Genomic DNA, 16,757 nt, shown 5'->3' on the forward strand with positions numbered 1-16,757 from the left:
ATTTTGAATTTCTTTGTCTAAGAGGACCAGGAATCCAGAAACTGAGTTTGTGGAGAGGAGTTGTTGCTGGGTGTAACTTACCAGGGGAAGGGAAGTACTTCAGCCTTAACAATAAACTGAACTATCAAAAAGGCTACACATTATAAAATGAACACAATGAGGCAGTCCGAAAGTGACTCCTGAGCATTTTCCCCCTCTTTACACTGTAAAGAAATAAAGGTAAAAGCTGAATGGTCTTGTCATAGGCAGGGAAGTCTCTCCCTCCCCACTTCCTGTATCTGTGCTGCCTGCATAGCAGCTCCGCAGACTTGTTTTGAAGTTTGAAGCTTTGGAAGGCAGGTGCATGTCATGGTTGTTCCCAGTACTCTGGGGTTCAGGATGAAAGGAGACTGGGGGGTAAGCCTTCAGATTTTGCACATTTCTAAACGCATTCTATTGCCCCCAGGAGAAATCTTGCATTGTCGAGAAAATGCAATGCAAAAACGAGTTGAGACACAATGTCCCTTTATGTCAGAGCAAAACAGTCTTGCTTTCCTATAGTAGAAATAGAGGGCAGGAAGTCAAGTTGTGGTTTCTGAAATCCAACAACCTCGTATCACTGTGCCACTCTCACTCGGATCCAGCGCCACTCCTTAACTTGATATCTGTTTACTTTAGAGGAGGCAGTTTTTTGAGAAAGGATCATAAATATCCTGGCCGGCTGCCCCAGGAGCCATGACAAGCAAAAGAACATACTCGCCTAGTGATAGCCCTTGTGATATTTAAATGTGTGGGTTAATTTTTTATCCACTTTAATAACTGGATTATTCCTCTCCACTCCTCCTCTGCTTTCTATTTCTACTCTGAAGCCGTGGGCACAGAAATCTCTGCAGGCAAATTACTCCAGAGCATATCGCTGGACAGTCCTACAAGGAACAGTTACATTCACGGCATCTGGATTCCTGATCGTTTTCCGACATGGCAGGTGTGAGTGGCTGTATAAAATATTCTATGTTTATCTTCAACTTCTTGTTCTGGGTAAGTGTTTTTTTTTTTTTTTCCTAATTATCAATTTTAGACAAGAAAGGGGGACCTTGAAACAAATATCATAAATGAGAACAGACTCTGCACTAGAGAAAGAAGAGGAGGAGGGAAATGTATTTTCCATTTACTTGTTTGGTTTTGTTTGTTCTTTCTTTGGTTATTTCAGTAATTGAAAATGAGCCAATGACTCAAGAAAAGTGGACTTCAGGATCTGTGAGGATAAACATTTCATAAATGTTTTGATATTGTTGCAAAACAATCACAGAGGGAAAAAAAATCCCTTAATTAAAGGACAACGATTCTGCGTTGTGTATCATGCAGGCCTCCCTGGTTTAAGGATCTTGTGGGAAAAATTTGGTCTGATTCCACAGGCGCCCAGCCCCTGAATCTTTTTTTTTTTTTTTTTAAGATTTTATTTATTTATTTGACAGACAGAGATCACAAGTAGGCAGAGAGGCAGGCAGAGAGAGAGGAAGGGAAGCAGGCTCCCTGCTGAGCAGAGAGCCCGATGTGGGACTCGATTCCAGGACCCTGAGATCATGGCCTGAGCCGAAGGCAGCAGCTTAACCCACTGAGCCACCCAGGAACCCCCGGCCCCTGAATCTTAATCTTTACATCTGAGTCTGAAACAGGTGAATGGTGGGGTGTTCAATTAGGGATGTGAGGAAGGGATCATTTTCAGAGACCCAAAGAAGAAACAGTGGGTCATAAAAAACTTGAGAGGGAAATAATACAATTATTTAATCATGGAAAAATTAAACTTAAACTAGGTTAAAAAAAAGTTAGTATTTCCATGTGTCATCACCCTGCCTCTTAATCAACAGGGTTGGTATTTTAGCAGGTCTTATGGGTTTTTTTGAAAGCCTGTTGACATAAGACAGCGAATAAATTGATAAGTCACATTAAATCTTAGAAAATGGAAAAAATAAGATATGGAAGGCGAAAGGTAAAAGGCAGGCTGGGATATTGGACAATTGACATCATTTTTAGTAATGTAGGTGTAATTAATGATTGTTCAGAAGTGAATCAGTAGAAATAGTCCAATGTCCTTAAATGAAAAATTTATTTTGCATACTAGATTTAAGATTTTATTTATTTATTTGACAGAGATCACAAGTAGGCAGAGAGGCAGACAGAGAGAAGGGGGAAGCAGGCTCCTTGCTAAGCAGAGAGCCCAATGCGGGGCTCGATCCCAGGACCCTGAGACTGTGACCTGAGCCGGAGGCAGAGGCTTAACCCTTTGAGCCACCCAGGTGCCCCTGAATACTAGATTTAAAAAATGGCTTCTGCGTGGGACGCCTGGGTGGCTTAGTTTGTTAAGTGTCTGCCCTGGGCTTGGGTCATTATCCTAGAGTGTGGGATCGAGTTCAGCATAGGACTCCTTCCTTGTTCAGCAGGGAGCCTGCTGAACCCTCTGCCTGCTGCTCCTTCTGCTTGTCCTCTCTCTTTCTCTCTCTCTGACAAATAAGTAAATAAATCTTTGAAAAAAAATGGCTTATGTAGTATAGGCAGGAGAGAGTTCTGGTTTTGTTTTTTACCTGGTTACCTTTAGTAAACAGGCAGCTGGTATCTATATGTTGGTAAACTTCTGTCCTGTTAAAACAATGATGTACCTAATTAAACAACTACAGGAATACAGTCTTGCACAGAATGACTTTCCATTCAATGTCAGCAACCCTCATGAGTACAGATGAAATATTGGTGAAATAAATGAGAACATAAACAAATATAATAAAATAAAGACGATCTGCCCATTTACTTCCTCTTTTTCCTAGAAAAACAGACTGGTTTTTACAAATATTAAGTATAGGTCATGAATATATGCCAGTTTTTTAAAGTTAGTCCTGATAAATTTCTTCCCTTAAAATATTTAAAACTGGTTAAACCTTGAGAGTAGAATATAAACAAAGGGATGCCTATGTACTTTGATTGGTTTTGTTTGTAGCTTTTTGTTACGAAGAATTTTGAACAAGCACAGAATAGAAAGAGGTGATCAACCCCATCATCGAGCCCCAACCAACAGTGAGGACATCAAGGCAATTCTGTGTGTGTGCTCTCATTCACTTTCTTCACCCTGTATGAATTTGAAGCAAATCCCAGATACATCATTTCTTCTGTAAACATTTTGGTATATATCTCTAAAAGAGAATTAATTCTTAAAAAAGAAAAAAGAGAGAAAAACGTAACCACAATGTCATTGTCACACTAAAAACTTAACAAGAATTTCTTAATTATGGAATACCCATCTAGGGATGTTTCAGAATCTAAATAAGGTTCACAATTTGCCATTGGCTGATATATCCTGTATGTCAATTTCACTTTTAGGTTCTCCTTCCATCTTTATGTCTTCCCCCCCGGCCCTTGAAATTTTATGTATTGATGTGTGTTGTCGGTCTTTCCACATTTCCCACAGTCTGGAGTTTGCTATTTGCGTACCCGTGGTCTAGTTTATCATGTCCCCATGTCCTCTGTATTATCTCTAATCTAGTGATTGAATTTGTCACCTTGAAGGGATTCAGGTGGTTATTTGGGGGTTGGGGGGCAGGGGAGCACAACTGCTTTCAAAGTGATATTGAGTTCTTTCATTGGCCATTACAGACATACTGTCTGACTGGGTCACTTTTTGTGATGCTGGTTGCCACTTGATGCTCAAGAACCTAAGAAACAGTCCATTAAGAGTTCCAAATTGGTGATTTTCTGTATCCATCACCTCATGTATGGGCGGGAATACTTTCAATATAGAGAAACCCAGCATTTATTGACTGGTTACCAGTAGTACCCAGTTTTTATTAAAAAAAGAAAAAAGGCAGCATAAATGCTCCTTACTCTTTACTTAACCAATTTCGAAATGATGAGTTAATTTCCTGGTATCATGCAACAGTAATTAGCAAGCATTTCTGTAACTCTTTTATCTTTGGCCATTGGGGAGCATCTTCAAGTTGGCTCCTCAGTCCTTTTGACACGATCTTAGCGTAACTTCTTTCACATTGGTATCACAAGATGTTCCAGGCTTATTTCCCTAGTTCTTGCCCTAGACCTGGAATCAGCTTTTTCTTCAAGAAGTCCTGAGATTTATTTTTAAAAATCTACAAACCTTCTCTTTCTAAGGCACAAAATGTATATGGGCCATTTAAAAAAGCCAAAATATGAATATGTCAATAAATACATGACTCTTATTTTAATAAGATTCTTCTAAAGTACCTAAACTAGTAAAAGTCTTCAAATTATGAAATCATTAAAATATATCTATATTGTTTAAAAACAGCATTATAAAGTGCATTCACAAAGATTGTGAATACATTGGAGATCGGTGTTCCGTTAAAGAGCTACTCAGGAATTTGAAATCTGGATTTTAAGCTGAAATGACAGAGAGTGATTAGGCAAGGGGCATGTTATAGGTTCAGGATTATATATTTAAGATTAGAGATTTTACTGTGTTGTACCCAGATATTGTCACTGCTTTCCCCGGATTCTCTGATTATTTTATGGTCCCCATTATCTCTTGTTTTTCTGGTAATGAAGACAAAGTCTTTCCAATGCATTAGATTTCAGTTAGATATTTCTATCTTCCCTCTGGTAAAAGGCCTTGTTCTTCCCATCTGCATATCGGTGTGACCTACAATCTCTATATGACACATCTCGAAAAGGAGTCTTCGAGTAAGAGGAATGGAGGTAAAGGCCAGTGATAACCTCTCAGCCAACAGGAGACATCAACATTTTCATTCAAAATTTAGATAGCAGGAGTCCCTGAGGTTAGGGAACCACTGCTATTTCTACTCTCCCTTCTATCCCCAAACCAGCGTTCCCCATTGGAATTTTATGATCCTTCATAGGAAATTAGCAATTTGTCACATTCCTAATGTTTACTTAAACAACAAGTTTAACAGTCCCACTGATGTGGTTTTCTCATAGATATCCATGGCCTTATGTGTTCAAATGCATTCCTTCTGGTGTAGCTTGCAAAACTAAGCCTTCGCAAAATAGGGCCAGATGTTGAAATATCTCTGAGATATGCATATGGTCATGTAAGCTAAACATACCAGTTTCTTTTGGGAGAGAACTTGAGATAGGTCACGTAAATATGGGGCAATTTCCAATTGTCAGAATTAGCAATTGAAGAAAAACATGTAAAAGTGGAAATCATTCTTAATCACTGATGCTAGTGTTGGATGCAAGTCACAGGGAAGTGGAGGTGTTGTAAAGAATGGGTAAATTCCAGGTACAAAATCTATTTCTCCAAGTCTTGTGTCCGAAGAGATGAGCCGCCCAACTTTCCTTTATGGTCCTCTCAAATAGGTCAGGCTGGGGAGTAGTATAGATGCTGGGGTGTGGTAGTTATTCTGGGTAAGCACAGGACACAGAGCCTTCGCCCAGGGATGCAGTGGAACCTCCAGGAGGCCCGAAAAGGGAGCTATGGAGAGGCCAGCCCTGCGTGAAGGAAAGTGGAGTGAGATCACATGACCAATCCCAACTGAGGTAAGGTGAGAAGGAGGAGCCAGGTTGTAAGAGCCAAATATATCAACAAATGCAGGGTGCTGGGACCTGAAGCCATCTGAAGAGAGCAGAAGGAAGTCAGAACTTGGAGGGAGTCCAGGAACCAGAATTTTGATGTTTTTCCTTGTATTTTTTGTGGTGCCTGGGTCTCCTGGCTGGCTGGGCCGGCAGCAAAAAAGAGAGTCAAGACAGAGATAACTGAGATGGAGGAAGCTGAAAAAAAATCAGGCCCGATGATATTTCATTCTGTCAGTTGATGAAATCTCCCAGGTTAAACACATGACTATGGCTGGAATGTGTGAACTTGGTAAATGCAGTGGTTTCCTGCCACTATGCAGTCGTGTGGAACTGTAACCCTGACAAGAGGCAGCCAAGCCCAGGGGTTGAGAGGCCAGACTGAACCTCCGCTCCTTCATCACTAGCCGTGTGACCTTGGGGAAATGTGTTAATCTCTGTGTGCTTTAGAATTCCTCATCTTTAAAACTGAGCTAGAGTTGTTGGGAAGGTTAAATGAGTTAAGGCATAGAAAAAAACTCAGGTGAACGTTAAAGAAATGTTTAAGAAGCAGACATTTCCACCAACATTGTATGGACATTTTTATGAGACAAAAATATGCAACTATGCTGCATAGTAAGAAATCAGTTCCAGTGCTGGATTCTGAAACAGAGGCAGAAATAAGATGGCAAGAAATATGATGGAGGCAGAAAATTCTTCTAGCACAGATGAGGGAAATGGAAAGAAGGAAGGCATATGTTGCAAGCAGATAGACTTGAGATTCAAATCCTGACTTCGCTCCATATTGCTCTGTGGACAGGAACACGTTCCTTGACTTTTCTGTGCCCCAGTCTCTGTGTTTGTAAAATGAAGATGATAATTTTATCCAGGAGAGTTAATTGTGAAGAATAAATAAGATACTTTCTGAGAGCCTAATACCAGGGACTCACATGCAATAATAGTGCAATTAATGCAATTTCCCCCAATGCCACCCATCATATTGCTTTTTAATTTAAAAGTATTAGAGTCTGGCATGGTAATATTTTATACATAATTGGCTTTAAAAACTGAAATATGATTTTAGCCCTACTCTGGCCCTCCTCTGGCCTCATGGGACAAGGAGTTGTTGAGCCACCCTGAGCCTGGCCTCCAAGCTGGGGACCTGAGACCCCAATTTTCCCTGCCCAAATGGCTCCAAACCTGTTTCTAGGGTCCCTTAGAAGGGTCTAGACCCTTCTTCATGGTGTGGGGTGCTGTTTGCTGGAATGGGAGCAGGTTGGAACAGGGCTGGCTTACAGGCTGATGCATCCACAGTCATCCCTGTTTTGTCCTTTGGAGTTCAAGGACAGAGCCTGGAGTGAGGGCCAGGGGCAGGGCACTTCTCCCCAGGCCACCCTCTGCTGATAGCAGACTCCGAGGAGTCAGAGAATTCAAAATCAAATCTTGTCCTCCAGGTGATTAAGTGGGCACATTTGTCAAGGTTGGATGATCGGAAACATTTTGTATATGTTTATTACCATGAATGATAACTTCTCAATATAGAGACCTGTGGGCTGTGGACTGTTTGTTCTTGGTGTCCTTGCCCCAGGCCCTGCAAATGTATGTACAGTTCTGCAGGTTGTGCTTTTGATTCAAAGTGATAAAAACATTCCCGAATTTCCATCATTTCTTTTTTTTTTTAATTTGAAAGAGCAAGAGAGCATGAGTAGGGGGAGGGGCAAAGGGAGAGGGAGAAGCAGGCTCTCTGCTGAGCAAGGAGCCCGTTTCGGGATTTGATCCCAGTACCCTGAAACCATGATCTAAGCCGAAGACAGATGCTGAACCCAGGTGGCCCCTGAATTTGCATCCGTTTTATGATTCAGAAACATTAACTCGTAACCATGCTCATAAAATGCTGAACATCCAGCTCTCTTTACCTATTTTTGAAGTTATGTACCTTTTAGTGATTTTATGCTTTAGTGAAGCAAAGATAACCTGAAGCGTGTTCACCCAGACCCTATTTATGTCACAAAGAAGTGTTGATTTCATCCTCCTAAATTTGATTTCTTTCTCCTAAAGTTAGAGCTCCTTAAAATCAGAATTTTCAGCAGTTGTACTGGGCCTTTGGTTTATTTACTGGGTTCAGAAGAGAGACATGAAGGCAACTCTAGAGACACTTTGCCATGTGCTTGCTAGTCCTTGATACAACAAATAATCAGTCACTAGGGCCTGAAAAACCATGAGGGCAGAGCCTGCTGACAATTGAGGTTTTTAAGTAACTCCACTGGTGTAGAGCATCAGAAAAGCAGATAATGTGTGAGTGAGAGGAGGCACGGTCAGTAAGTCAGAGCTGCATTAGGCCATGCCTGGAAAGAGAAGGCCCAGCAAGTTCTCCTCCAACAGGAGGTCTGAGAATTACTGTCAGCCATGTCACTAGAGTAAGGCAAAGTGCAAAACCTACTCTCACTGAATAATATATCAGAATGGGTCTCATCTTATTCAAAAATGAGTAAGGGAAAATCCAGCATAGGTCCTAATAAAGACTGCTGAACAAGTGACAGGAAACTCTGAAACCTTAGAGGACAAGCACACATCCCTGAAAGAAACACTCCAGCATCATGGAGAAAGGACCTGGGAATTGGCATCCACAGAGCAATGGCAGAAAACAACTCCCTATGAAACAGACGATGGAGGCCATGAGAGCAGAAACAGTCAACTGGAAAAGCATAGAATGGGGTGAAAAAACTAAAACTAAAGAAGTACCTCATGTAAACCAGAAACCCAATGACAGAGTTAAAATCCACTCCAGAAACATTAAATGGAAACGGTGAGAGAGAATCCCAAATTGAGAAACCCTCCCAGGGGAAAATCAGAAAGAGATAAATGAGGTGGAAGAAGGTAGACAAGAGAATGGAAAACCAGAACAATTTGTATTCCTGAAGAAGAGGATACAATAAATGGGGAAAAAAAAGATAATCTCATATATAAAAAAAGTTCTCACAGGCAACAATGGCGCACTCTGCATCATCTTAACCACAATGCCATGGAACTAGGCTTTTAAATAAATCTTTATTTAAAAAAGAAAGTTGAAAATCAACAAAAGCAATTCTGTCCTAAAATGTTAGGGCTCTTGGAATCCTTGCCTCCTGCATTCATGGCCGGAGGTGTTTTTGGATTACCATAAAAATAGATCTTGGAGTCATCCAGGTTATCCATTTGGATATTTTCTTATTCTTTTATAGCCTTTCAGGAGCCGCATAGGAAGCTTTCCCTTAAGCTTACCGAAAATGTGTCCATTCTGGGCCAATAATGATAGAGCTCATGATCCATACTTTCCCCTAACAGAGTGCTGTGCACTTTCTTCCATTTTTAATGCCCCTTAAATACACTGTGATAAATCAAAAGGTAGAATTGAGAGGGAAGGAGTAGGGATGATTGGCGGACACCGTATCCAAGAAGAGGACAAATCAGCTGGTTCTGTACCATTTATCTTTGCTCTAGATGGTACCTCACTTTTTCTTCCTGGCACTTTGTAGTTTTCAGCTTGTGCCCTGTTTTCTGCTTGGGCTGCCATACCAGAGTACCATGGACTGGATGGATTAAACAACAGAAATTTATTTTCTCATAGTTCTGGAAGCTGGAAGTCCAAGATGAAGGCGCCAGTCAATTTGGTTCCTGTGAGAGCTGTCTTTCTGGCTTGCGGGTGGCTGCCTTCTTGACCTGTCCTCACACGGTTTTTGCTGGTGCATAGAGAGAGAGAAAGAGACAAAGAGATCTCTTCCTCTGTTATAAGGTCACCAATCATCTTGGATTAGCATGCCACCCTGATGACCTCATTTAACCTTAATTACCTCCTAAAAGCCCTATCTCAGCAGGGGTTGGGAGGTTGGGGGAACCAGGTGGTGGGTATTGGAGAGGGCACGGATTGCATGGAGCACTGGGTGTGGTGCAAAAACAAGGAATACTGTTATGCTGAAAAAAAAAATAAATAAAAAAAATACAGTCAGATTGCAGGGTAGGGCTTTAACATGTAAATTTAGGAGGGATATAGTTCAGTCCATAGCATGCATGCTCCTAAGCAAACATCAAAATTATTACCTAATTTCTTAGAATGTTGGCTCAAACCAACTGCATCCTAATTCCATAAAAAGAAAGATGTCTTATAGGAGCTGAGTGATAACCACAATGACTACCTTCAAGGAGAAACCTTTGGGGTTTGGGGGCAGTAGGCCTGGCCAGTTCTGCATGTCCATTTACATTTCCTTTTACAACCTGCTCAACAGAAATTGGGACAGAGCTAGGTACTTATATCTTAATTTATACTCTTGATTATTTAGACAGTATAAGAAGGCTGGGGGACAAAGACCCAAAGCCAAATTGGAAAAGGGCTCAGAGAACCATTATGATAGCTAGTCTTGTAACAATTGGGATAAAATAGGTTAATATCAACCATGACTCTAGAATTATTATTCTTGATAGAAAATAAATTTACTTTTAAAGTCAGTATAAAATTTAATAATTTTATATTATTTAGACTGATTTTTATATGTAAGTTTTTTCAATAAGATGAGACTGGCATGTTCTAAACATGTGTTTCTTTTGTTTTTAAGATTAAGCTAGAAGAAAAGATAGATAGCGATGGAAATGACAATGTATCCAACTTCAAAATTTCTAAGAAAATTTAGCTAATTGTAGAAATTGAAATTGGGCAAAATATTCTTGACTTCTGAAAGAATCGGATATTCTTTCTTTTACTCTTTTTCTTTTTATTTTTTCTCTTTCCTTCTCTTTCTCTCTTTCTTGCTTAAAGAAAGAGAGAGCATGCGAGTGGGGTGGGGAGGAGCAGAGGGGGAAAGAGAGAGCATCTTAAGCTTAAACATCTTAAACCCTGGTGTGGGGTTTGATCTCACGACCTTGAGATCATGACCTGAACTGAAATCAAGAGTCGGATGCTTTACCGACTGAGCCACCCAGGTGCCCCTCTTTATTTTTCTTTTTAAAAATTAATTTTTAATTACTTAAAATAATTTAAAAATAAATGGAATTTTTTAAAGAGCAGTTTTAGGTGTACAATTCTATGGAAAAGATGAAACAGACATTTCCCATACACCTTACCTCCACACATGCGTAGCCTACCTTGGTTTCAGTATCACTCACCAAAGCAGTACACATGTTACAATTGATGAACCTCTATTGACATATCATAATCACCCAAAGACCATAGTTTTCATTAGGTCTCACTCTTGGTTTTGTACATTCTATGGGTTTGGACACATGTATAATGACATTGTACATTCTATGGGTTTATATACATTATATACATTATATATATATATACAATATATATACATTATACATTATACACATGTATAATGACATTGACATGTATCCATAATTATAGAGTATTATTGCTGCCTTAAAAATCATCTGTGCTCTACCTATTCATGCTGTATCCTCTTTGGCAACCCCCGATCTTTTAAGATCTAAAACTAATCCATAATTTTGCCACTTCCAGAGCGTCATATAGTTGGAATCCTATAGTACGTAGCCTTTTCAGATTAGCTTCTTCTACTTAATAATATGCATTTAAGTTTCTTCCATGTTTTTGCATGGAGTGATAGCTCATTTTAGTGCTGAATAACATTCCCTTGTCTAGATGTACCACTTTATTTATCCATTTATTCACCTACTGGAGAACATCTTGGCTGCTTCCAAGTTTTAGCTATTGTGAATAAAGCTGCTATAAATATCCTTGTGCAGGTTTTGTGTGGACATAAATGTAGAGATTGCTGGATGATAGGATAAGAGTATGTTGGGTTTTGTGTGTTGGGTTTTGTAACTGCCAAACTGTCTTCGAAGGTGACTGTACCATATTGTATTTCTATCAGCATTGGTTGAGAGTTCTGTTGCTCCACATCCCTGTCAGCATTTGGGATTGTCAGTGTTTCAGGTTTGGGCCATTTCAATAGGTGTGTAAGTGTGTCTTGTGGTATTTTTTTTTTTTTAAGATTTTATGTATTTATTTGACACAGAGAGACACAGCGAGAGAGGAAACACAAGCAGGGGGAGTGGGAGAGGGAGAAGCAGTCTTCCTCCTGGGCCTGGAACCGGATGCGGGGCTTAATACCAGGGCCCTGGGATCATGACCTGAGTGGAAGACAGACGCCACTTAACTACCGAGCCACCCAGGCACCCCTATCTTGTGGTTTTCATACTCCTTCTTTTAAAGTTAGTGTTGCAGATAACACTTTGTGGTTGAGAAGACTAAAAGTTATCATTTCAAGGGAAAATATGGTTGATTTCATTGACTTCTCAATGAGTTGATATGAAAAAGGATTTAAAAAGTAAACTAGAGCCACACAGAGACAAACAAAAGTTAAGGGTTTGAAAAACCAAAGTCTTAGTCTCTAGGAGTTCCTACGGTTTTCTCACTGATAGTCTCATAAATTAATATCAGATAAGGATAATAATCATAATAGCTAGTTGGATAATTAATGCTATGTTCAGTTAAAGCTAAAAGCCAGAGCAACTATTAAGACAATCAATGTAAATCTACTTGAGAAGAAAAAGAAAGAAAATATCCATGAACAAATTAAACAATAAACAAAAATCTAACTGCTGTAAATTACTGAAAATCTCAGGAGGTCTCATTATCATTCAACATAAATCCTTATAGACTTATTTATTAACACAGAACTACTAAAATGAGCATTTGTCTCCATCTGCAAGTGAAATTAGGTTTTAGTGGAAAGGGGGTGAAAACTGAGGGTTGTCGGGCTCTAAAGCTGTCTTTTCAGTGGTTTGAATTTTATGGTGTATGCCAGTGTGTGACTGTAAGATAATTAAATTGTGCAGGTTATTTGGCGATTTGAGAAGGAGCTTTGGTTTTCCATTGCCTTCCTTATTTGGTAAGAGTTAAAGCATGTGGAGGGGCGGATTGGGTTAGGAGTGGGGCTGGATTTTCATGACAGAACTGTTATTTCTTGGGGTTCTAGCTCCTTGATCTGAAAGGAAGGGTTTGAACCCAGATGACTTTCTTGAGATCTTTTAGACAACACGGATATTCTCCGATTTTTCAGCTGCTAATGGTACTCCCTATTCCTTAACAAAGCCTTTGACTCTACATTCAGAAGCCATTGAAAGTGAACCAGTTGTTTTGGGTTTGCTGGTGTACGGCTCAACCATGCACATCAGCAATGGTAGGACAAGGTCAGCGAGCTTCAGAAGACTCAGGAATTTCTCAGAGCACCCCATGACCAGAACAGTCTAGAAAATCTTGCGAGCGCTGCTATGTTTGCTATGTTACCAAACTTGTTCTCAACATCTCTCTTTAATGATAGAGCTTTGATTTTATTTTTTTGAGGCTATAATACACACACACACACACACACACACACATATATATGTGTGTGTATATATATATATATATATATATATATATATATATATATCTGAAATGAAACAAAACAAAATCAAACCCTGAAAGACGAGGATTTTCCTTACACAAAAGTAAAATGTGTTTCACATTTTATGTGTTGGCTTTGGTCCAAATGAAATAATCTGGGAAAGTCATTAAATGCATTTAAGAGTTTAAGTACTGTTGCTCATTGTTCCTCCTCTCTGGGTAAGTTTTACGACCTAAAACAGCTTATTTTTAAAAGAGTTTATTTGGATACAAAAAGTGTAAACCCTTGTTGCTTACCTGAAGATTTTGTCAGATGTACTACTGTTCCCTGCCTATCCCAATTTCTTGCTTCTAGAATCTTGAAGGAATGTTTTGATGACTAGTTTTTTCTTCCCCTTTGGTCCAAGACAGCTTCTGAGACAAACCCAGGGACCTAGTAAGGATATTTTGTCTTTAAACTGTTGTGACCTATCTTTCAGCTATTATAATCTAGCAAAAACACAGAGTTAGTGTTGAAATATGAAAAACTATTGTTCGTCTCCCCTGTAGTGGTAGTGACTTGTCGTCTGCAGACCGATGAATGGACTGTGGATGGGAAACAGAATTATTCTTAACAAATTTACCAAGTTTAGTGGAACGTTTTAGCAATTACCTGCACGTGAACATGGGGGATTTACATCTTTTAGGTGGTAATGTATGATTAGTGATAAGCCGTTATGATCTAGGGGTGTGTTCAGTCAGAGTCGCAGCTTGTCTCTGTTGTCCTCTGACACATTTTTTTTTTCTTTCTGCAGCTATGTGGCATCTTGATCCTGGGAGCAGCAATTTGGATACAAGTTAACAAAGATGCTCAAGAGGTAAATAAATAGATACAAACTTCTCTGCTCTCAAAACAGGTTCTCTTCCAATGATGAAAATAATGACAACAATAATATAAATATTTCTATAGCCTTTCCCTTAACTGCTTCATGTCCTTTGTGCTGGTATGTGATCTTATAATTTAATTCAATTTAATTAATCAAATTTAATTACTCACTATGTGCCTGGCACTGTGCCAGGCATGGGTCAATCCTTTTGGAGAAAGGAGGGGTGTTATTTCAAAGATAAGAAGACTGCCATGAACGTGGAGATCGGAAGGGGCTAAAATGGAAATCAGGCTCCTTGTTATGGGCGGAAGGCTGGCCTGAAGTGTATGTAGCTGGAGGAGACAGACTGCCATTCTTCCACACCAACAACAGTGTCTGTAGTACAAGGTACTGACCGTCATTTGGCTGATACCAAGGTGGAAGGTTGGTCCGAACTAAAGAAGAGGAGAAGTTCTTTTGGAGAAGAAGAATTTGAATCTAAAGGCAACAAAGTACAAAGGTGGTTAGTGATTAATTACCTGTGCCAACTGGCATTGAGGGTGACTCCTTAGAACAGTAAGAGACCAGTCCCACTAAGGTTAACTGAGCCGTGGGCCGGGGGTGTCCAACCTCTTGATATCTAGATAAGATTAGCGCAAGCCCCTCTCCTTCACCAGGCACCATTCCACACCCCGTGGCAAAGCGCTTGCCAAGATTTTCACAGGTCAGGATGAAGTTTAGTTCGTAGAGTTAATTCTGGCTCCAGTCTTTGGATCGCACATGGGAGGTTTCCGTTCCGTACTACATCCCCTTTGTGACTGCAAAAGAGTGCATGAAGGGGAGAGGAGGAGGGAGGCGCGTGGGGCTCTTCCTTTGGTTCTACCCAACAGAATAGCTGGCATCATTTCCGTGACTCCCCTGCTTCCATTCTTCTTTCCCTCTTCTTCTGAGGGGCCCTCCACCCCCCGAAGTATTCTTAACCGCATGCACAGCAGTTCCCTTATTCTTTGTGGTCTGGGCTCTTGCCACCATTCAGGATCCCGTCTTCTACTGCTAGAGCCCTTTCAAGGTATTTATTTGCCCAAATAAAGTTTCTGCCTGTAAGAGAAATTTCGATCCTTATTTGATAATTATTAAGATACACTAAACCAGCGATTAAAGTAATGTATTCTTATTATACTGTGATGAAGCTGAATGCCTTTGGAGACAGTCTTGTTGTAAGAGAGACTAAAAGCAAATTAACATCTGTTCTGATTCCTTTCCTCAACTGGGTGGCTTTTCTGCCTCTTCCTCCCTTCCTGCTGGCCTGCCTGCCTTCTTTCCTTCTCTCCCCCCGTCCCTCCCTTCCTCCTTTCCTTCCTTCTCTATCTCCTCTTCTCTTTTTCAAATTTGCTTTCTACCCTTCGAGAACCCAAGGAATCACAGGGGCAGGTAGCTTCCTCATTTGGTGCCTTCCCACAGTGAGGAAACTGGGTGAGGGACAGGTGTGGCAAACTAGTCGGTAACATCCTAGTCCATCTGGATTTCATTTATGGTTTTATACTGATAAATGTTAACAGGGACTTCCAGGTGGCCTTGGGCCCTGGGTTTGCACTCGAGAAGGATAGTTGAAGATACGCGGAACCTCTGTAGTCTAGAAGCTGACGTCTGACTTTCGGACGCATAATTAAGCCCAGAGATTAGACAGCTGCCTATTCAGAGGGCGCTTTTGCCTTTCTAAGATGTGTGTGCAGCCTGTCTTTTATTTCACTTTATTTCTGGTTGATATGGGAACATTTTCGTTCCCCCAAGTCCTTCTGGTAAACAACTTTGGTGTTTAGTCTGTTAAGAAATTCCACACATTGAACCTATTAAAGGAAAACTGTTGTCCTTGAGAGGGTGGGACTCCACATCTGGGGACACAGAATGAATTCGTAGAGCGAGGCAGCATCTTCTGTTACGTTTTGACTCTTGTGCTCTGTCAGCCTCGAACCCCAGATGGAAAGTCCGTATCTGCTAGGACACCAGGAACCTGCTTGGCTTCTGTGAAATTGGCTTGGTTTCTCTCTCTCTCTCTCTCTCTCTTTTTTTTTAAGATTTTATTCATTCATTTGACAGAAAGAGATCACAAAAAGGCAGAGAGGCAGGCAGAGAGAGGAGGAAGCAGGCTCCCGGCGGAGCAGAGAGCCCAGTGTGGGGCTTAATCCCAGGACCCTGAGACCATGACCTGAGCCGAAGGCAGAGGCTTAACCCACTGAGCCACCCAGGTGCCCTTGATTTATTTTTATCTAAAGTCTCTGACTAAGAATCAAGACTGCAAAGAACTAATTTTAGTAGGGGAAAAACAGAGGCACCAGTTTTACAAGGAAAAGTTGGAGCATGAAGGCAGAAAGGAAGAATGTCTGGGAGGTCTTTGTGTACAAATTTTAGCATATCTCTTTATGCTCAAGGTATCTCTGCTAAGGACGCTTTGTTTTCCCTCAGGGAAACTCAGCACCCTGAGGCAAAGCCTGTGGGCAGCCATTCTGTCTCAGGAGATCTCTTAGAATTCAAAGAACACCCTGAGTCTTCTTCAAGGTTCAGCCATTAGAAATCATTCTCCCTTTGTCTTCACCCACACAGACACTGTTCATCCAAGACAGTCTTTGAAACTGCTCTCCCTTTCCTGGAGTGAGCACCTAAACTCAGATTTCCATTTCTTGCCTGAAAAAGAAGAGCCACTTGTTGGGCTGGTCTGGGAACAGCAAACCCTCAGGCATCCAACACATTGCTTTCTGGCCAGTCTCTGGCAAGGGGTCACGCTGCCCACACCAGTCTTCTACAACTGCTTCATTACAATGCTGGCTGCCCTCTACAGTCTCACCTGTAGGTATTTGACCTGTTATTTCTGTCTGGCCTATAAGCCGAATTCTGACAACTCAAGACAGTGAGTTATCCCTCTCAGACGCCTTCAGGTTTACCTGCACTGACCGCAATGTTCTAGGGGAGCGATGTTTGACGGTAGGTGGGTAGAGGGGGTTTCCTAATGCTGCTCTTTT

At 40.8% G+C, this 16,757-nt stretch overlaps 1 protein-coding gene across 2 annotated transcripts in view; it reads left to right on the forward strand.

Moving 5' to 3' along the window:
- Positions 1-16,757, forward strand: part of TSPAN8 (tetraspanin 8) — a 56,305-nt gene that overhangs the window by 24,364 nt on the left and 15,184 nt on the right. Inside the window, exons 2-3 of one of the 2 annotated variants that reach the window (XM_032854798.1) lie at positions 849-1,017; positions 13,690-13,752. In XM_032854798.1, the coding sequence (XP_032710689.1) occupies positions 958-1,017; positions 13,690-13,752 (123 nt within the window). In that variant the 5' untranslated portion in view covers positions 849-957. Of the gene's footprint in view, positions 1-571; positions 1,018-13,689; positions 13,753-16,757 lie in introns of those variants that run through there. The other variant, XM_032854797.1, reaches the window with a different exon arrangement.

Source organism: Lontra canadensis, unplaced genomic scaffold (genome assembly GCF_010015895.1).
Source record: "Lontra canadensis isolate GAN:19392208 unplaced genomic scaffold, GSC_riverotter_1.0 scaffold9, whole genome shotgun sequence".
Lineage (NCBI taxonomy): Eukaryota > Metazoa > Chordata > Mammalia > Carnivora > Mustelidae > Lontra > Lontra canadensis.